Source organism: Balearica regulorum, chromosome 15 (genome assembly GCF_011004875.1).
Source record: "Balearica regulorum gibbericeps isolate bBalReg1 chromosome 15, bBalReg1.pri, whole genome shotgun sequence".
NCBI lineage: Eukaryota > Metazoa > Chordata > Aves > Gruiformes > Gruidae > Balearica > Balearica regulorum.
The window spans coordinates 19,052,891-19,068,101 of NC_046198.1; the positions used below are offsets into that span (position 1 = coordinate 19,052,891).

The window sequence follows — 15,211 nt, forward strand, 5'->3', positions numbered from 1 at the left end:
AAAAGATGAGTTGCACATTAATACAACTTATCAATACTTCATAAATTGCTCAATTAAGAAAACAGGGAGTAAGAGAGTAACATACTTTTCTTCTGTGTGATCATATTTAAAAGTGCAAAGGCCAAACTGAAAGAGCAAAAAATCCATGGAATGCTGGAAAGGAAAAGAAAACTTTGCATGAGAATAAAAGTCATACACATTTAAAGATAAGTGGGATGCATCCACAGTAAGTATTTCTCTCCATTTCAAAATTAAGCAAATCTGAATCTCCTTAACCAACGTTTGTTCTGTTGAAAATTTTGAAGTAAATACACCAGAGTTTTACAAATAGTTTTCAACCCCATTTAATCATCTTACTATTGCCCAAAGATGATTTATGGTATGCACTTCCATTCTGTAAACATACAAGAAGTGAGGAAGTCCCATCTCTGTCCACCTGTTGCTCAAACACAAGAGCAGCTGTCAGTCTCCTTCTCAGCCTTCATGTACATTCCCCATAGTGCAGGGGCAGGCTGTGAGGGACACTGGCTGTATATGGTTTTCAAATACACGTAATGATACATTTCATGTTCCTCTAATCCACGTGGCTAACAGTGGATAATGTGACAGGCATACTAGCATAGTCACTAGACACTTCATCATCATATCCTCTAGTAATTCACAATTGTTGGAACAATATTGGAAAGGTTTTTAACACCACTGCAAGTGTACAAGAAAATAAACAAGCATGGTGGTCTCATTGAAAGACTCATTCCTCCTGAGGGCCAAACACCCATTTTAAACACAAAGAACACATTGGATTATTCAATGCTATCATAAGAAAAAAAAAAATGGGTAGCAACAGGACATGCACAATTAGTCCTCTGTAAGCACAAAGATCAAAAATATCAATAATCAAGTTATATTAGCTGGTAAAATGTAAGTTTTAAGAAACTGGTAAGAAAAAATTTGGGGCTGGATTCTGACCCCTTACAAAGGGCAACAAGGACTGACTGTGCCTGCAGAGCCTGAATTGTCAGCTACCCTGAAGCTCTCGAAGGCTCATATTCAGCCAGATGAACAGAATACAGCATCCTCTAGCTTCTTGGATGCTGTTCAGACGCTGATCGCTACTTTTATCATCTCCTTTAGTGTTTGGGGGTTGGGGTTTTTTCCCTTTTTTTTTTTTTTTTTAAAAAAAACACAACCTCCTCCCCAGTTTTTGCCATTTGTTGTCCTAGTTTCTCGGTAGGAGCACTAACCAGTAATTAATTCCCTCATCCCGCAATGTCTCTTAACAGTGTTTATAGACTCCTTGGACACTTCAGGAAACAGCATGTGCTGAGATGCTTAGCACTTCTCTTTTCTGATTCCTTTCTCTCATGGAAAAAAAAAAAACCCAAATAACAAAACTAAACACCAAACCCACAACCCAAAACACAGTTCAAGCCTCACACACCATATATTGTCTCCTGTGGTCATTTAGCTATTTTTCAAAAATCTTTCCATACCCTCCAGCACTTTTTGTGCGTGCGCGCTGCAGAGAAGCAGAGGTGATGGTGGCAGCTGGCATTTCAGTTTTGTTAGGGACAGTACATGCTGCTGGTGGGGGGAGGTAGCTTGGGAAGGACCCTAGTCCTAATGTAGTTTCTCTGTCATTCAAATTTCTCTTACCCAGACCTCCTTTTAACTGATACATTTTAACTCTCTCAACATCCTTAACAAGTTCTACAGTCTACTAACACTTACGTGAGGAATCATGCCTGTCTGTCTGTCCTGATCATGACTTCTGCAAGTTTAATGCAATCCCTATCTGCTTTATGTAACTCAATTTTACAGACCTCTGTCATATTTCCTACATTGTCTCCATTCTGAACTAAGGCGTTCTTTTTCCAGCATTTTCATTTTAGTCAAGGTAAACACTTTACCTTTTTAAGTTTCTGATACCTTTCTTCTGGAGTGTCAAAGCCATTGGTTAATGCACTGACAGAAGGCCCATCGCTGATCCCTGAAAAAGGAGAACATATTTTGCTTTGGGTAAGCTTTTCAATATTAGCCACAGCAAAGAAATGCAACAACTGGCAATTTAAGAAAAATGTTTTCACTTAAAGTACACATTAAGATTACTTCAGTTGAGAAAGATTTCCTACTGCATAAAAGTATGCATGTTAGTGTAAAAGCCACCCAGTTTAATGATGGTGTAGTAATGGTAGCAGTAAAGCTCTGCTGCTCTGGTTCCTATTCCACAGGAAAGTCACATGAAAAGATCTACCAGTAACATAATGTTGACAGGTCTTTACAACACAATGCAGCATCAAAGTCAAACTAAAAATGGGAAGAGTGCTGTCCATAGATTTATTGAATGACTTAATCACCTTAAGCAATACATAACAACCGTATTTCCATAAGCACCACATCTAACAAAACCTAAGCTTGATCACGTTTATGTTTCATGTTTGACTGAACTCCGTATCCCAAAGCTAAAGCACTTATTAAGGCATCTCTCCAATGCGCAGACACTCTGAGCTTTACAAATGTACAAGTTCTTACTGCTGTCTTTCCCTGTCCAAACACTTGCACGGCCTCCCTTATTTATCCCAGTATCTTGCTTTCATGACACATATAAAAGCTTTTTTTTTTCCCCCCGAGCTGCAGCTAAAAATCAATTAACATCTTAAAAGATTACTGGGGGGAGGGAAGCACCATGAGCATATCTTGCACCTTTATCTGACCAAAACCTTGCTATTGCACATATAAGAGGTTTAATCATTTTATGGTAGCCTTAGCTTTTTCAAGCCAACATTGAGAAATGTTACATGAGCAAACTTGGGCACCTGGGACCACGCACAGATATTGCCAACAGTTCACAATCATGAAACAGGCAGGACTGTACCTGAAAACTCCCCATCAATGGCCAGGAAGTCTGACTCTTCAATGGCTTCATATACTTTGTTTAGGTTATCCTTAAAATCTGCGGGTAAACGAGTACAACACACCTGAGACTACTAACAACTTCCTACTGCAGCCCACCGCCCCTCAGGTGGACAGAGGCGGCCTGCAACCTGCCAACGAGCGCGGGGCCAGGGCCGGGGCCGGTGGGGCCTGCCGCCCCGAGGCCCCACCGCCGCACCCGAGGCCCTGGGGCGCGGGCAGAGGCTTGCCTGCCGCATCTCCTCCCTCAGCGCTGTCCCCCACGGGCGCGGGGAGAAGCGGGGACCTGATTCGCCCCGAAGGAGAGGCTGAGGCCGGACCCCGCTACCAGTCGGGGGAAGGCAAGCCGGGACGCCGGAATGCCTGCTGCGCCGCCGGCTCAGAGCCTCCCGCCGCGGTGGCGAGGTGCGACCCAAGCACGGCGCGCAAGGGCGGCTGGTCACTCACTGCTTCTGATCACCTCCATCCCGCGCCCGCACCAGCCCGCCCGGAGCTCGGCCAGGATCGGCACCACCCGCAACCGCCGCCGAGCACTTCCGGAAACCGCCCCACCCACCCCACGTGAGCGCTCGGAGGCGGTGGGGGGGACGGTCGCCATTTTCTCCTGGGGCGGTGCCTGGCAGTGGGCGGGATTGGATCGTTTGGTGTGTCGGTTGTTCGCTTTTAGGCGCGGCTTCACGCCTGCTCTGCCGAGGTGCCGCAGCTGAGTTATCGCTCTCGGAGGAAAGGCGTGTCGTTCTACCTGTGAACAGCAGCATACTTGCTGCTGCAGCGGACCGTTAGGCCTGAAAAGTGTCCTTCAGCTGCTGTAATAGGAACAACAGCAGAAAATAAGTCCTAAAAGAGCTGCTTTTCTGTGGGGTGTTTTGAAATGTCACAGATGTTGGAAACTATAGTCTTTGCCTTTTAGTACCAGCAAGAAAGAAAGGATGGGAATTTGCTGAGGAGATACCAGGAGGACAGTGGAAAACTACAGGTGATTATGCCTTACTGAGTCTCGAGGAACTGGTAGGCTTGAAGTATTACAGAAGAAGTGGTGTCTTCCTGTTAAAATGATGAAACTAGCACTCACACATCATTGTAGAATAACCATAAGCAAAGCTCAATGCCCAGCAAGATGTTCCTACACCTGTGTTGTGGAAGAAAACAACTGTGGAAGGAAACAAGGTGTTGCACAAGAGCAGAAAGCAGAAGTTGTAGGCAAGGACAGTATGCAGAGTTCAGCGTTATGTGTAGTAGGTTTAGAGTTCACATAGCAGATGAAGAATCTTTGGCATTCCAGAAGAATGAAAACAAATGGAAAATTCTCCATAAATTGGGAGGTAATGTCTACATAGAGTAGAAGATACAGAAGTTACGCAGGACTGAGTGGAGAGAGCTTTTAAATATTGTTCAAGATTAAGTCTTGCCTTTTCAGTATAAGCAATTTACTCTACATGCATTCCCAGCAAATCATTTATATGATTAAATGGTGTTCAGTAAGAGGTTAGTTAAAATAGTAGTAGAGGTTTTTCTATTGTGCAGTAAATTGCCTGAAGCTTAAAATTTTCATCTTACTCCTCTATTTTTTAAGAAATGCTCCTACAGTTTCTAGTTAAAGTGCTCATGGCACTTTAAAGTGTCTGATGGCTGTTTTAAAAACCTGACATTTCTCCCCAATTAGCTGGCAAATCCAGGAACTCTTTGGTTCTTTCACCTACAAAATAAAGCTAAACTGCAAGTAGAAATGTAAAATCATAGAATCACAGACTGGTTTGGGCTGGAAGGGACCTCAAAGCCCATCTAGTGCCAGCCCCCTGCCATGGGCAGGGACACCCTCCACTAGCCCAAGTTGCCCAAAGCCACATCCAACTTGGCCTTGAACACTGCCAGGGAGCCAGGGGCAGCCACAGCTTCTTGGGGCTACCTGTGCCAGGGCCTCAGCACCCTCACAGGGAAGAATTTCTTCCTCAGATCTCATCTCCATCTCCCCTCCTGCAGCTTCAGGCCATTCCCCTTGGCCTGTCACTCCCTGCCCTTGTCACCAGTCCCTCTCCAGCTTTCCTGTAGGCCCCTTCAGGGACTGGAAGGCTGCTGTAAGGTCTCCCCAGAGCCTTCCCTTCTCCAGGCTGAACGACCCCAACTCTCTCAGTCTGTCTCCATAGGAGAGGTGCTCCAGCCCTCAGATCATCTTCATGGCCTCCTCTGGACTCGCTCCAACAAGTCCATGTCCTTCTTGTCCTGGGGACCCCAGAGCCGGATGCAGTACTCCAGGTGGGGTCTCACAGGAGCAGAGTAGAGGGGGAGAATCCCCTCCCTCGATCTGCTGGTCACACCTCCTTTGATGCAGCCCAGGACACTGTTGGTTTTCTGGGCTGCAAGCACACATTGCCGGCTCATGTTGAGCTTCTCCTCCACCAGCACCCCCAAGTCCTTCTCCTCAGAGCTGCTTTCAATTCGTTCTCTGCCCAGCCTGTGGTTGTGGTTGCAATTGCACTGACCCATGTGGAGGACCTTGCACTTGGCCTTGTTGAACTTCATGAGGTTCACACAGGCCCACCTCTCAAGCCTGTCAAGGTCCCTCCGGACAGCATCCCTTCCCTCCAGCATATCAACCACACCACACAGCTTGGTGTTGTCAGCAAACTTGTTGAGGGTGTGCTTGATCCCACTGTCCATGTCACCAACAAAGATGTTAAACAGCGCTGGTCCCAATACTAACCCCTGAGGAACGCCACTCGTCACTGGTCTCCACTTGGACATTGAGCCGTTGACCACAACGCTTTGAGTGCGACCATCCAGCCAATTCCTTATTCACCAAGTGGTCCATCCGTCCAATCCATGTCTCTCCAATTTAGAGGCAAGGATGTCATGTGGGACAGCGTCAAAGGCTGTAATAAATTGCAGTTACTTAATAGGAATGGAAGTATGTCTTACAGATTAGATATTTTCTACTTCAACATGTATGTATTATTACATATTTAGAAGGAAAATTTGAAACACTTAAGAGTAAGTAAAAAAAAAAAGAGTAGTAAAAAACTAGATTCTAGAACAAGGCCTAAATATTCTGGGCCACATTTTCATCTCACTTGTACTAAAGTAGATCTAGATGAACTTTCTCTGATCTAAAAGAGGTTTAATACTTTCATACTAGGGTAGTTTACGGATTTGCTGATTGGGACTTCAAATATTTAATTAAAACTACAAATAAACTTAAGTATGAGCTGGTTGGTAGATCTTTTCATACAATAAGCCTTGGAAGCTAGCTTGTACAGACTTACCTGCTTGTCCGCACTTCTGTGCTGCTAGTGGGAGTTTAATTTGTATTTGACTAAAGCTGAAAACTGCTTTGGAATGCATAATCATTCTTATGATCCCTAACCTGTTATAGCTAGAATTTTGTGTTCAAAAAAATCTTGAAATGGCATGTACGCTTGAGCATAAATGCCTGTTTTTTCTATGTCGATAGGAAATTCATCTAGTACCTTTAATGTATTGCTTTAAAGAAGGCCAGAATTGGATCTTGCTTGTTTTGTCACAAACCGGTATGAGCAATAATACTGCAGTCTTGCTAACAGAACTCCATGCGTGAGTAAAGAAGCAATAACTGTTAAGTAAAACAACTAAATATGGAAGTGTGATTTACAAATAGTGGATCATTGCTCAGTTGATGAACTTTTCAGCTACATATTTTTCTGTCCCATAAGAAATTGATTAGGATAGTTCTAAAGCAAACAAAACCAGAGTTATGTATGTATCAGCACAGTAATAATTGTGTTCTGGAGAAATCTGAATAATATGGGAGAGAAAACAATGAGAGACTATTCTTTTCTTTATTGAAATAAGCTGGAATAATTAAAAAGTTAATAATTTGGGTTTGGTAACTCAAACGTCATTTGAACTGGACTTGTAACTTGCATCAAACTGGAACAAGAACAAAATCTTTTAAGAAAATGTCACTGTGTTGCATGGTGAAAAAAATACATCTCAACAGTACTTTAAAAAATTGCTTGATTTTCCTTTGGACTCTAGTCAAAAAGAAATCTAGTAAGGGAACAGAGACTGATATAAATAATTGTCAATGTGTGTATATATAGATATACACTCATGTGGTAAAAATAGTCTCTGTGTGAACTAGCCTGGTGCAGCATGTGTTAGCACTGGAGTCAAGCTAGCATATAAAAGTCTAATTTACTTCTGAGATTAGACCTCTAGATCTTAACTTGTAAAATAAATCTCGAACAAAGATTCTGTGAAGGAAGATTACTTGGGTGTGCAGACATACATTCAGCAAACATAGATCAATTCTCATGAATATGTGAATGTATTAAGAAAAATGTGAGGGTAGCAGTGTTTCTCTCCAGTGATTTTAAAAGCTTTGAAATACGATGCTTAAAGATAAAAAAGAAATGGGCTCTGCTTATATAGATTGTATCGGTAAGTTTGCTGCTGCTCAACAGAAGAGGAGACTGTGGCGGTTACCCCTACCAGAGCGCCCGTCTCATTTTGGAGCCTGCCGCAGGACCTAGGAACAGTCCCAGGGACGGGGAGGCCGCTCGGAGCTCAAGCCTCCCCGGCGAGACGATGCTCACCCGCGTTTCCCGTGAGGCGATGGGCGCGGGGCCGCGGGAGCTGTGCGACCCTCCCAGGCCGTGGCAGAACAGCGACGCTAGGGCCGGGCGCGCTCCCGCGGGGCGGCGGACGGCTGTGCGGAAGCGGCGGAGGGAGGCGGCTCTGCGTCGGGCCTGTGGCAGCCCCAGGGTGAGTCGGACGGGGGGCGGCGGGGCACGGCCCGGCTTCTTGCCGGCGGCCGGTGGGGGCTGAGGCCGGGCTGCTGCGGAGTACCGCGGAGGCTTCCCCTGTGACTCCTGCCTGGGGGTGTCTGACGTTTCGCTGGGCTCCCCTGTGCTGCTGGGAGCGCAGGAAGGGCTGGGTTGGTGACGCCTCGGAGATGGGCCCCGCCTTGCCTGGCGGGGAGGAAACGACCGTTACGTCGCTGCAGGCCTGAACCTTCGGTGCCTTGGTTTTGCTGGCAGCGCGGAGGGGAGGAAGCGGGCTGAAGTTGGAAAGACGAGGCAGGAGCTGAGCTAGTAAGCTGTGTACTTCTGACCTTTCTCTTATTTGATGCAGAGACTGAGTGGTGAAATATTTTTGCACCCACAGAAATTCTGTTGCTGCTCTCTTACAGGAAAACTGGAAGAATGTTCTTAGGTGCAAAACCTTGTTTGTATTTCACCTCTTTTAAGTGATGTTTCAGGGTTCTCTTTTAGAAAGCTAACAATCTTTTCTTTGCTGGGAAAAGACATGTCTTTAAGCAGTCTGAGGATCCTAGTTGCGCTATTGGTTTGTGTTTCTGTACTGCTTGTTTTGTTTGGGTTTTTTTAAAAATTTTTATTCTTTACCAACTTGCATGCTTACCTCTTTGTGCTTGATCTGGATGCAAAGATGGTAACTTGGTAGTAAAGAGGAGCCACGTGGTGGAGAGCGTAAGCATATTTTGGTTTGGTAGTGCTTGAGGAGAAAATTGTATAGTTTTTTGATAGCTTCTAACATATCATGACTGATAAGTGATCTGGATCAGTATTTTTCTTAAGAAACTAGATACAGCCATCTGAGAGAATATAGTAGGAACATCAAGCAAATAGGTTTGTTTTGGTTTTTTTTACTATTGCCCAGCAATGTCTAGCATTGACCTTTCTTAGTAATGTTATATTCCATATAATTGGAAAGAACAGTAAATTAGATCATTGTATTATACTGGTGTTTTATTTTTATGTTCTCTGATGTTATTTTCTGATGATATTTCTTTTGATTGGTGCCTTTTACTAAAACCTTGATTAAGGATCCTGTCAAAAGTCATTGAATCATAGTTAGTGAGTTTTTGCATTTCACTTTCATGTGTTATGTAACACAGGAAAAGAAAATACAGGGAGATTGAGCCTGGCTGTCTGCGTCTACAATCTGGTTTTGATTGTAGCTTGCAGTTAATATGTTGTTGAAAAAGTAGATGATGGTGTTTCATTTTGGGGAGACCTAAATTAGTTAAAAAGTTTAAAACCATCAGAGGAACAAAAGACTTACAATGCTAAATTATACTGCTTGCAATTCTAAACTTCTATAGTAACTTTTCTTAATGAAGTTTATCTTGTTGCTTTGCAGAAGTAATGCCTTACCTGGTTTGAAGATCTAAGACAGATTTCTTTTTTGCATAAAGCATAAAAGAAAATGGAGGAAGATGAGACTTTACAAGGTGAAACGGAGAGGGCAAAAGTTGAATCACATGCTACTCTTGAGATTGGTCGGCGGGTGTCAGTTAGCGAGTTCCTTTGCCACTGCTGTTATGACATGCTGGTCAATCCCACCACCCTGAACTGTGGGCATAGTTTCTGTAGACATTGCCTAGCCTTGTGGTGGGTGTCGTCCAAGAAGAATGAATGCCCTGAATGCAGAGAAAAATGGGAAGGATTTCCCAAAGTCAACATCCTCCTCAGGTGAGTGTACTATGCCACTTTTTGATTTCTAAACCCTCTAAAATTAGTTGTCTGGTTTGTCGAGTTTGCACATTTTTGTAGTTTATTAATAATCTCAACATCGCAAGGGCGTTTAAATCCTGAAGTCTTTCATGTTCTGCACTTGTACTGAACTGTTCAAGCACATTTTTCTGCATGGGTTGGTTGGCTTTTTTTTGGGTTTGTTTGTTGGTTTGTTTTTTTTTCCCTTCTGAAGTTTTTTGGGAATGGAGAGGAGGGATCCTTTTTTAGTATTGAGACACTTGCACCTTTTAGTACAGGTGGTTGTGTCCTAATAATTCTCAGTTAGAATGATATTCGATAATTGTGTAATTATTCCTGTAATAGGAATTATTTATAGGAATAAATGTGATCTTACTGCAGAACAAAGCTAGAAATACTGATTTGCTGTCTTGAATTACCCACAAGCTCTTGTGTTAATAATACTTTATCTTAAGTTAATAATATTTGAATAAATAGATGGTAAGATTAATGGTAGGCTTTTATGTTGTCTTTTGCTTAGCATTTTGAATGATCAAGGCTTGCCAGTAGCACACACAATTCTAGTTTTATGTAAGAAATAAGGATTTTTAATTTTTTATGTGATATTTTAACTTCCTCTGTCTTTAGAAGCTAAGGAAAAATGTTGTTTGAAAGTAATTGACTTAAGTTTAACTTTACTAATTATTAATAACTAATGTTTTCTTGCTTTCAAAGATGACAGTCTTTAGTAGAGGCTGGAAAACAAAAATCCAAAAATTTGTCCCTTTTCTGAATGTTAAACCTCAGTGGTTATAGTACAATGACAAATATTTTTCCCATTAGGGATGTTATTGAAAAGCTCTTTTCTGATGCCATTGAACAAAGAAAAGAAGATATTCAACAAAACAGTGATGTAGCACGCAGCTTAGCAACCTTCCAGAAATATGGGAATGACCAAATCCCTACAGTTCCGAACACAGGAAGAATTAATCCTCGAGGAGGAGGGTTTTTCTCAGGCGTTCTGACAGCTTTAACTTGTGTAGCAGTAAGTTTCATCTGGTTGGCTTTCCATATTTACTACATTAAGCATGCTATCAAATGTACTTAAATTACATGCACATAAAAAAGATTGTCAGCACAGAATAGACTTCAGCTGGGCGGCGTAAATAAGGTAGCATTCATAGCTGTCTGTCAGGAACTACAATTGCACTATACAGCAAACAGAAATTAGACGGATTGGGTAAAACTTCAAGGTACTTATAACCTGAATATTTTAGGGTCCATAAAATGGAAGATTCTACATGTCAAGCCCCTAATGTGTGTGGGGTTTTTTTCTTTTTCTTTCTTTCTTTTTTTTTTTTTTTTTTAATTTACCTATAGGTAGTTCTACTTGGATATCACTGGAGTAGCAGAGAATTTGAAGAAGACCATCTTGTCCACAAGCCTGTTGCTAAATGGACTGCTGAGGAAGTGATACTTTGGCTAGAGCAGCTGGGCCCCTGGGCTTCACACTATAAAGAAAGATTTTTACTGGAGAAGGTGAATGGAAGGTGAGAGGCCTAATTGTCAAGAACAGCTGTCATTTGATTGGACTACTAGATAGCTTTCATTAGGGATGGTATATTGTGAAATGACTGTACTCCATTTCACTTATTGTGAAATGACTGTACTATCTACTTAGCAGCTGATACTAAGCAAGCTAACTGAAAATCTTCTAAGAACATTTTTAAATGCTGATAATGCAGACTGAAATGATACTGAAAGTAAAAGTCTACTAATATATTATCCACCCCTCCCACCTTTTCTTTCTTGTGAAAATATGCATATGCTATATGCATTGTTGCATTCCATCCAAAAGCTCTAGGTTTGATTTCAGGAGACCAGACTAGATCTGTGAAGTACTGAAGAACTGTGTTCAGTAACAGCCAACAAGCTGATAAATTTGCATGCTGAAAGCAGGCAAGAGAAAAATTGAAAAGAAGGATATTTAAAACCCAGGCTCTGAGATGCAGTTGATTCAGAACACTTGATATGGAATGTAATCCAAAAGGTGATACCTTCTATCAGTAGCTTATTGTTTCCATATGTAACTGCTAATTTGTTAGTCATATCTTTTTGGTGAAGAGGCACTGTTTACCTTCTGAATTATTCTGCTTTTGTAGACTCCTTCTAACACTGACAGAGGAGGATTTCACAAAAGAGCCTTACAGTATAGAGAATGGTAACCATAGAAAAGCTATTATGGCAGAACTGGAATGTGTAAAAACTTTAGGCGTTAAACCACCACAAAACCTTTGGGAATATAAGGTAAATTTTATATGAAGTCTGTCATGTGTATTAAGTATTTTTAAAAGAGTATCTTTAAAAGAAAATTCTCTTAAAGCCAGGAAGAGTATTAAGGTAGTAGAATTACCCTTGTAAAAACTGCTCAGTTTAATGAACTGTTGTATTTGAAAAATGATCCTTTGAAAAACAATTGTCAGAAAAATCTTAAGAACTGACGTGTCCCTTTCATTTTATTTTTTCATTGTTTGAAACTTGATAATTTGATACCTTTCAGGCAGTAAACCCAGGAAAATCACTCTTTCTTCTGTATGCACTGAAGAGTTCTCCAAGACTTAGTATGTTATACCTATATATGTTTGATTATGCAGAAGCTTTCCTACCTTTCATTCACACAATTTGCCCTATGCAAGATGACAAGTATGAAGATACTGTTACAAAACTACTAGTAAGTGTTCAAAACATTAAATATGCTACTTGCGTTAGATATAAGCATTTTAAGACTAGCAGTATAAAAACACACTATGTAATTATAACCATTTCATCTCTTTACAATACGGTTTAAAAAAAAAGTCTTACAAAGTAAGTGGTTCTTTGATTTTGCTGTATATGATCACCAGTGTTGTGACCGTTAACTTTAATAAGATTGATTTAAGACTTCTAAGACTTTAAATCTGTGAAAATGACTTTTCTGAAGTTCACATGACTACACAAAGGCTGTTCTCCCAAAATACCTGTATTTTAACAAATGGCATCATAAGGTCTGGCTGTCTAGGATGCTTTATTCTAATGTAATGGAAATTACTGGGTTATAGTATTATTTACTGGAAAGTATAGGACAGATAAATTACTGCTTTCAATGTATGAAAATACAATTTTTAAACAAAAGAGTAGTGGAAATAAGCCAATATTGTGTCTGTTTAATAGGAAATTGATTAACACTCTTTTTATTATAACTTACAGGACCTTAAAGATCCTTCTTGGAAACAGTGGAGAGAATTCATTGTAAAGTATTCATTTTTGCCATACCAGTTGATAGCTGAATTTGCTTGGGATTGGCTGGATGTGCACTACTGGACATCAAGATTTATAATTGTAAATGCCATGTTGCTCTCTGTTCTGGAATTATTCTCCTTCTGGAGGCTCTGGTCAAGAAGAGAACTGAAGTAAGTCTTACTGGGCTTGTTGAAGAGCGTAGGAAGTACATGGGCTTATAAATAGAAAGTAACAGTCTTAGAATTTCACAGTTGCTCACTGAAATTACAGTGTCTAACCACAACTCTGAGGTTAATAAGAACATGTGAATCTGAATCCACACATATACACTAGTAGTCACCCTCGAATGTCTTTGTTTCTGTGAGTACTTGAAAGGGTTATAATTGGTTTTACTGATCAGATGTAGCAAATACAGTAATGGTAATAAGCATGTTCTTAACCATTGGGTAAATATTAACTCTTACCTGGAGAATTGCCTTTTATGGTAACTGGCATTAGCTGTCAGCTGAGAACTACATACCGAAGAATTTTGTCATGATGTGTTTACAGTTACTAAAGGATGGGTCCTCAGGATCATAAATAAGTTTAGTTACACTGATACTATTTCTGATAGTAACTCAAAACAGAAATTTTGATCACCTGCTTTAGCCTTAATTCAAGCATACTAATAGTACTTCATAATTGCTGTGATCTTTTATTGATAGTTTTTAGAACTTCCATAGAAGAAATTCTTGTTTTGGTGTATACTGGGTTTTCATTTTCTCTGCCAGCTGCTAGGGGGCAGAACATGTTCGAAAGAGAACACAATACGTGGAAATAATCTATGACATACCTGGAATTTGACCACTTTAACTTGCTGTGCTTTGTGATCTGAATAAAATGATCTAATGCTTCCTCATATGAAATCTAGTGGTGGTGTATTCTGGAGTGCAAAATGATGTTTTACAGGTACCTGAGTAAGAGCTAAATAATTTGAGGCTGCAGTACATATTAGCTTTTCTTAGAAAGGGTAAAAACAAAACGGAAAGTTCTTCTAAGCCTCTCCCTTTCCTTTTTCACAGGACTATTCCTCACAGAATGTGGAGACATTTCTGGAAAGTCTCAACCCAGGGTCTTTTTGTTGCCATTTTTTGGCCTTTCATTCCTCAGTTTGTCTGCAATTGTTTGTTTTACTGGGCCTTGTACTTTAACCCAATTATAAACATTGATCTTGTGGTTAAAGAAGTAAGGCGTCTGGAGACACAAGTGCAGTGACTGGAACTTTTGAGCTGTTTAGCTTCTTAAAATGGACACTTAAAATAAGCTTTGCTTTTCTTCTCTATATATGTGGCACTGAAAGTGGTGGATTATGTTAACTTAAACATACACAAAAGCCTTAAGGTAAGTTAGTCTTAAGCCAGCTGATTCCAAATCTGAGGATGGGCTTTATTATCCAAAAGGATTTTTCTATTGAAAAAAGAAAATAAATTATATTCCTGATTTAGCCATGTAAAACTTTTACAGTCATGTCACACTATTTGTAATCAAATCAAACTTCTTTATTCTGTCTTGAGCATTCTGGTTATTTTCAAGCCTGCCTTAAAATCAGTGTCTTCTGAAACAGCTACTGTGATTTTAATTTTTATTTATTAACTTTTTTAAACTTAGCATTTCATACCAGCAGTGTGTTTCTCAAATTTGCCAAAGGAAAGGTCTTCCTGGATAGGCTTGATATTGAAAGTACTCCAGTGTTCATTGTTAAATGCACAGTCTCACAGTAGAGTTTGTTCTAAAATTCCCACTGTTGAAGGCAAAAACTGCTTGATTTCTCTTGTCTTTTGAAAAATGTGGTGATTGCTATTCAAAATTTTTTATTCAGATCAGTTAAACTTCATCAGTAGCTTCTTTAATGATCTCTTTTTGAAGTCTGTTGCTAATTCTTAAATTCAGGGTTATCTCTTAAAAAGGATTATTTTGGAAAAGTGACTTGACACTGTAATTACATCTTACTGCAATATAATGTGTCTGTCTAGATCTGTGAGCGAATATTGACTGGAAAGTTTTTTTTGTGTAAACAGGATTGCCATTTGTTTGAAGCAAAAGTTAGATTTTGCAAGAGCTTTGTCCCCTTGCATTCTACATTGGTTTTTTAGGGGGTTTTTTGGTTTTGTGTTGTTTTTTTTTTCTAGTTGTATCATTAATATGAACTTTAAATTCACTTATGAATATTTTTAAAGATTAAAGATCTCTTTTGAAATCATCATCCTTTGTAAGGAGATGGTTTTGTTTTGTTTTTGGTATTGAAGTATTTGTCATTAGCTTTGACTTGGGCAAACTCGTTCTGTAATTCTGCATCTTTAAGTAAGTTGAGATGGGTGAAAGTAGAAATAAAACACTCCTGGTTCTTAAACTGTTAAAATTAGCAGTTATGAAAAATTGTATTATTCAGCAATTCGTGTTACTGATTTCTCTTCCTAAAAGGTTTCAAAAAACTATGAAGTGACCCTGGATAAAACCATCTTTACATCCTTACGAGGTATATACGCTTCTGAACTTTGCAAACTCATGCTGTC

At 40.2% G+C, this 15,211-nt stretch overlaps 2 protein-coding genes across 7 annotated transcripts in view; one reads left to right on the top strand and one right to left on the bottom strand.

Moving 5' to 3' along the window:
- Positions 1-3,458, bottom strand: part of PARN (poly(A)-specific ribonuclease) — a 62,331-nt gene extending 58,873 nt beyond the window's left edge. The window contains exons 1-4 of one of the 3 annotated variants that reach the window (XM_075767829.1): positions 3,358-3,458; positions 2,873-2,950; positions 1,908-1,987; positions 86-153 (exon numbers count right to left, since the gene is read on the bottom strand). In XM_075767829.1, the coding sequence (XP_075623944.1) occupies positions 86-153; positions 1,908-1,987; positions 2,873-2,950; positions 3,358-3,376 (245 nt within the window). In that variant the 5' untranslated portion in view covers positions 3,377-3,458. The remainder of the gene's footprint in view (positions 1-85; positions 154-1,907; positions 1,988-2,872; positions 2,951-3,357) is intronic. The other 2 variants (XM_075767831.1, XM_075767830.1) reach the window with 2 other exon arrangements.
- A 4,203-nt stretch (positions 3,459-7,661) lies between these two features.
- On the top strand, positions 7,662-15,057 carry BFAR (bifunctional apoptosis regulator). Of its 4 annotated transcripts, none has more exons than XM_075767835.1 (8): positions 7,662-7,979; positions 9,049-9,380; positions 10,224-10,425; positions 10,761-10,930; positions 11,543-11,687; positions 11,941-12,111; positions 12,696-12,829; positions 13,721-15,057. In XM_075767835.1, exons 2-8 carry the CDS (start codon positions 9,115-9,117, stop codon positions 13,911-13,913), a joined length of 1,281 nt encoding a protein of 426 aa, XP_075623950.1. In that variant the 5' UTR covers positions 7,662-7,979; positions 9,049-9,114; the 3' UTR covers positions 13,914-15,057. The 4 variants fall into 4 exon arrangements, with proteins under 4 accessions (XP_075623950.1, XP_075623948.1, XP_075623947.1 ...); XM_075767833.1 differs by having other exon boundaries at positions 7,664-8,100; positions 12,627-12,829; XM_075767832.1 differs by having other exon boundaries at positions 7,665-7,979; positions 12,627-12,829.
- The last annotated feature ends 154 nt before the right edge of the window (positions 15,058-15,211 follow it).

Coding starts and splice junctions, on each gene's coding strand:
- BFAR (XM_075767833.1), top strand. CDS start 9,115: ATGGAGGAAGATGAGACTTTACAAGGTGAAACGGAGAGGGCAAAAGTT. Junction 11,688..11,940: donor AAAACCTTTGGGAATATAAG/GTAAATTTTATA, acceptor GATACCTTTCAG/GCAGTAAACCCAGGAAAATC. Junction 12,830..13,720: donor TGGTCAAGAAGAGAACTGAA/GTAAGTCTTACT, acceptor CCTTTTTCACAG/GACTATTCCTCACAGAATGT.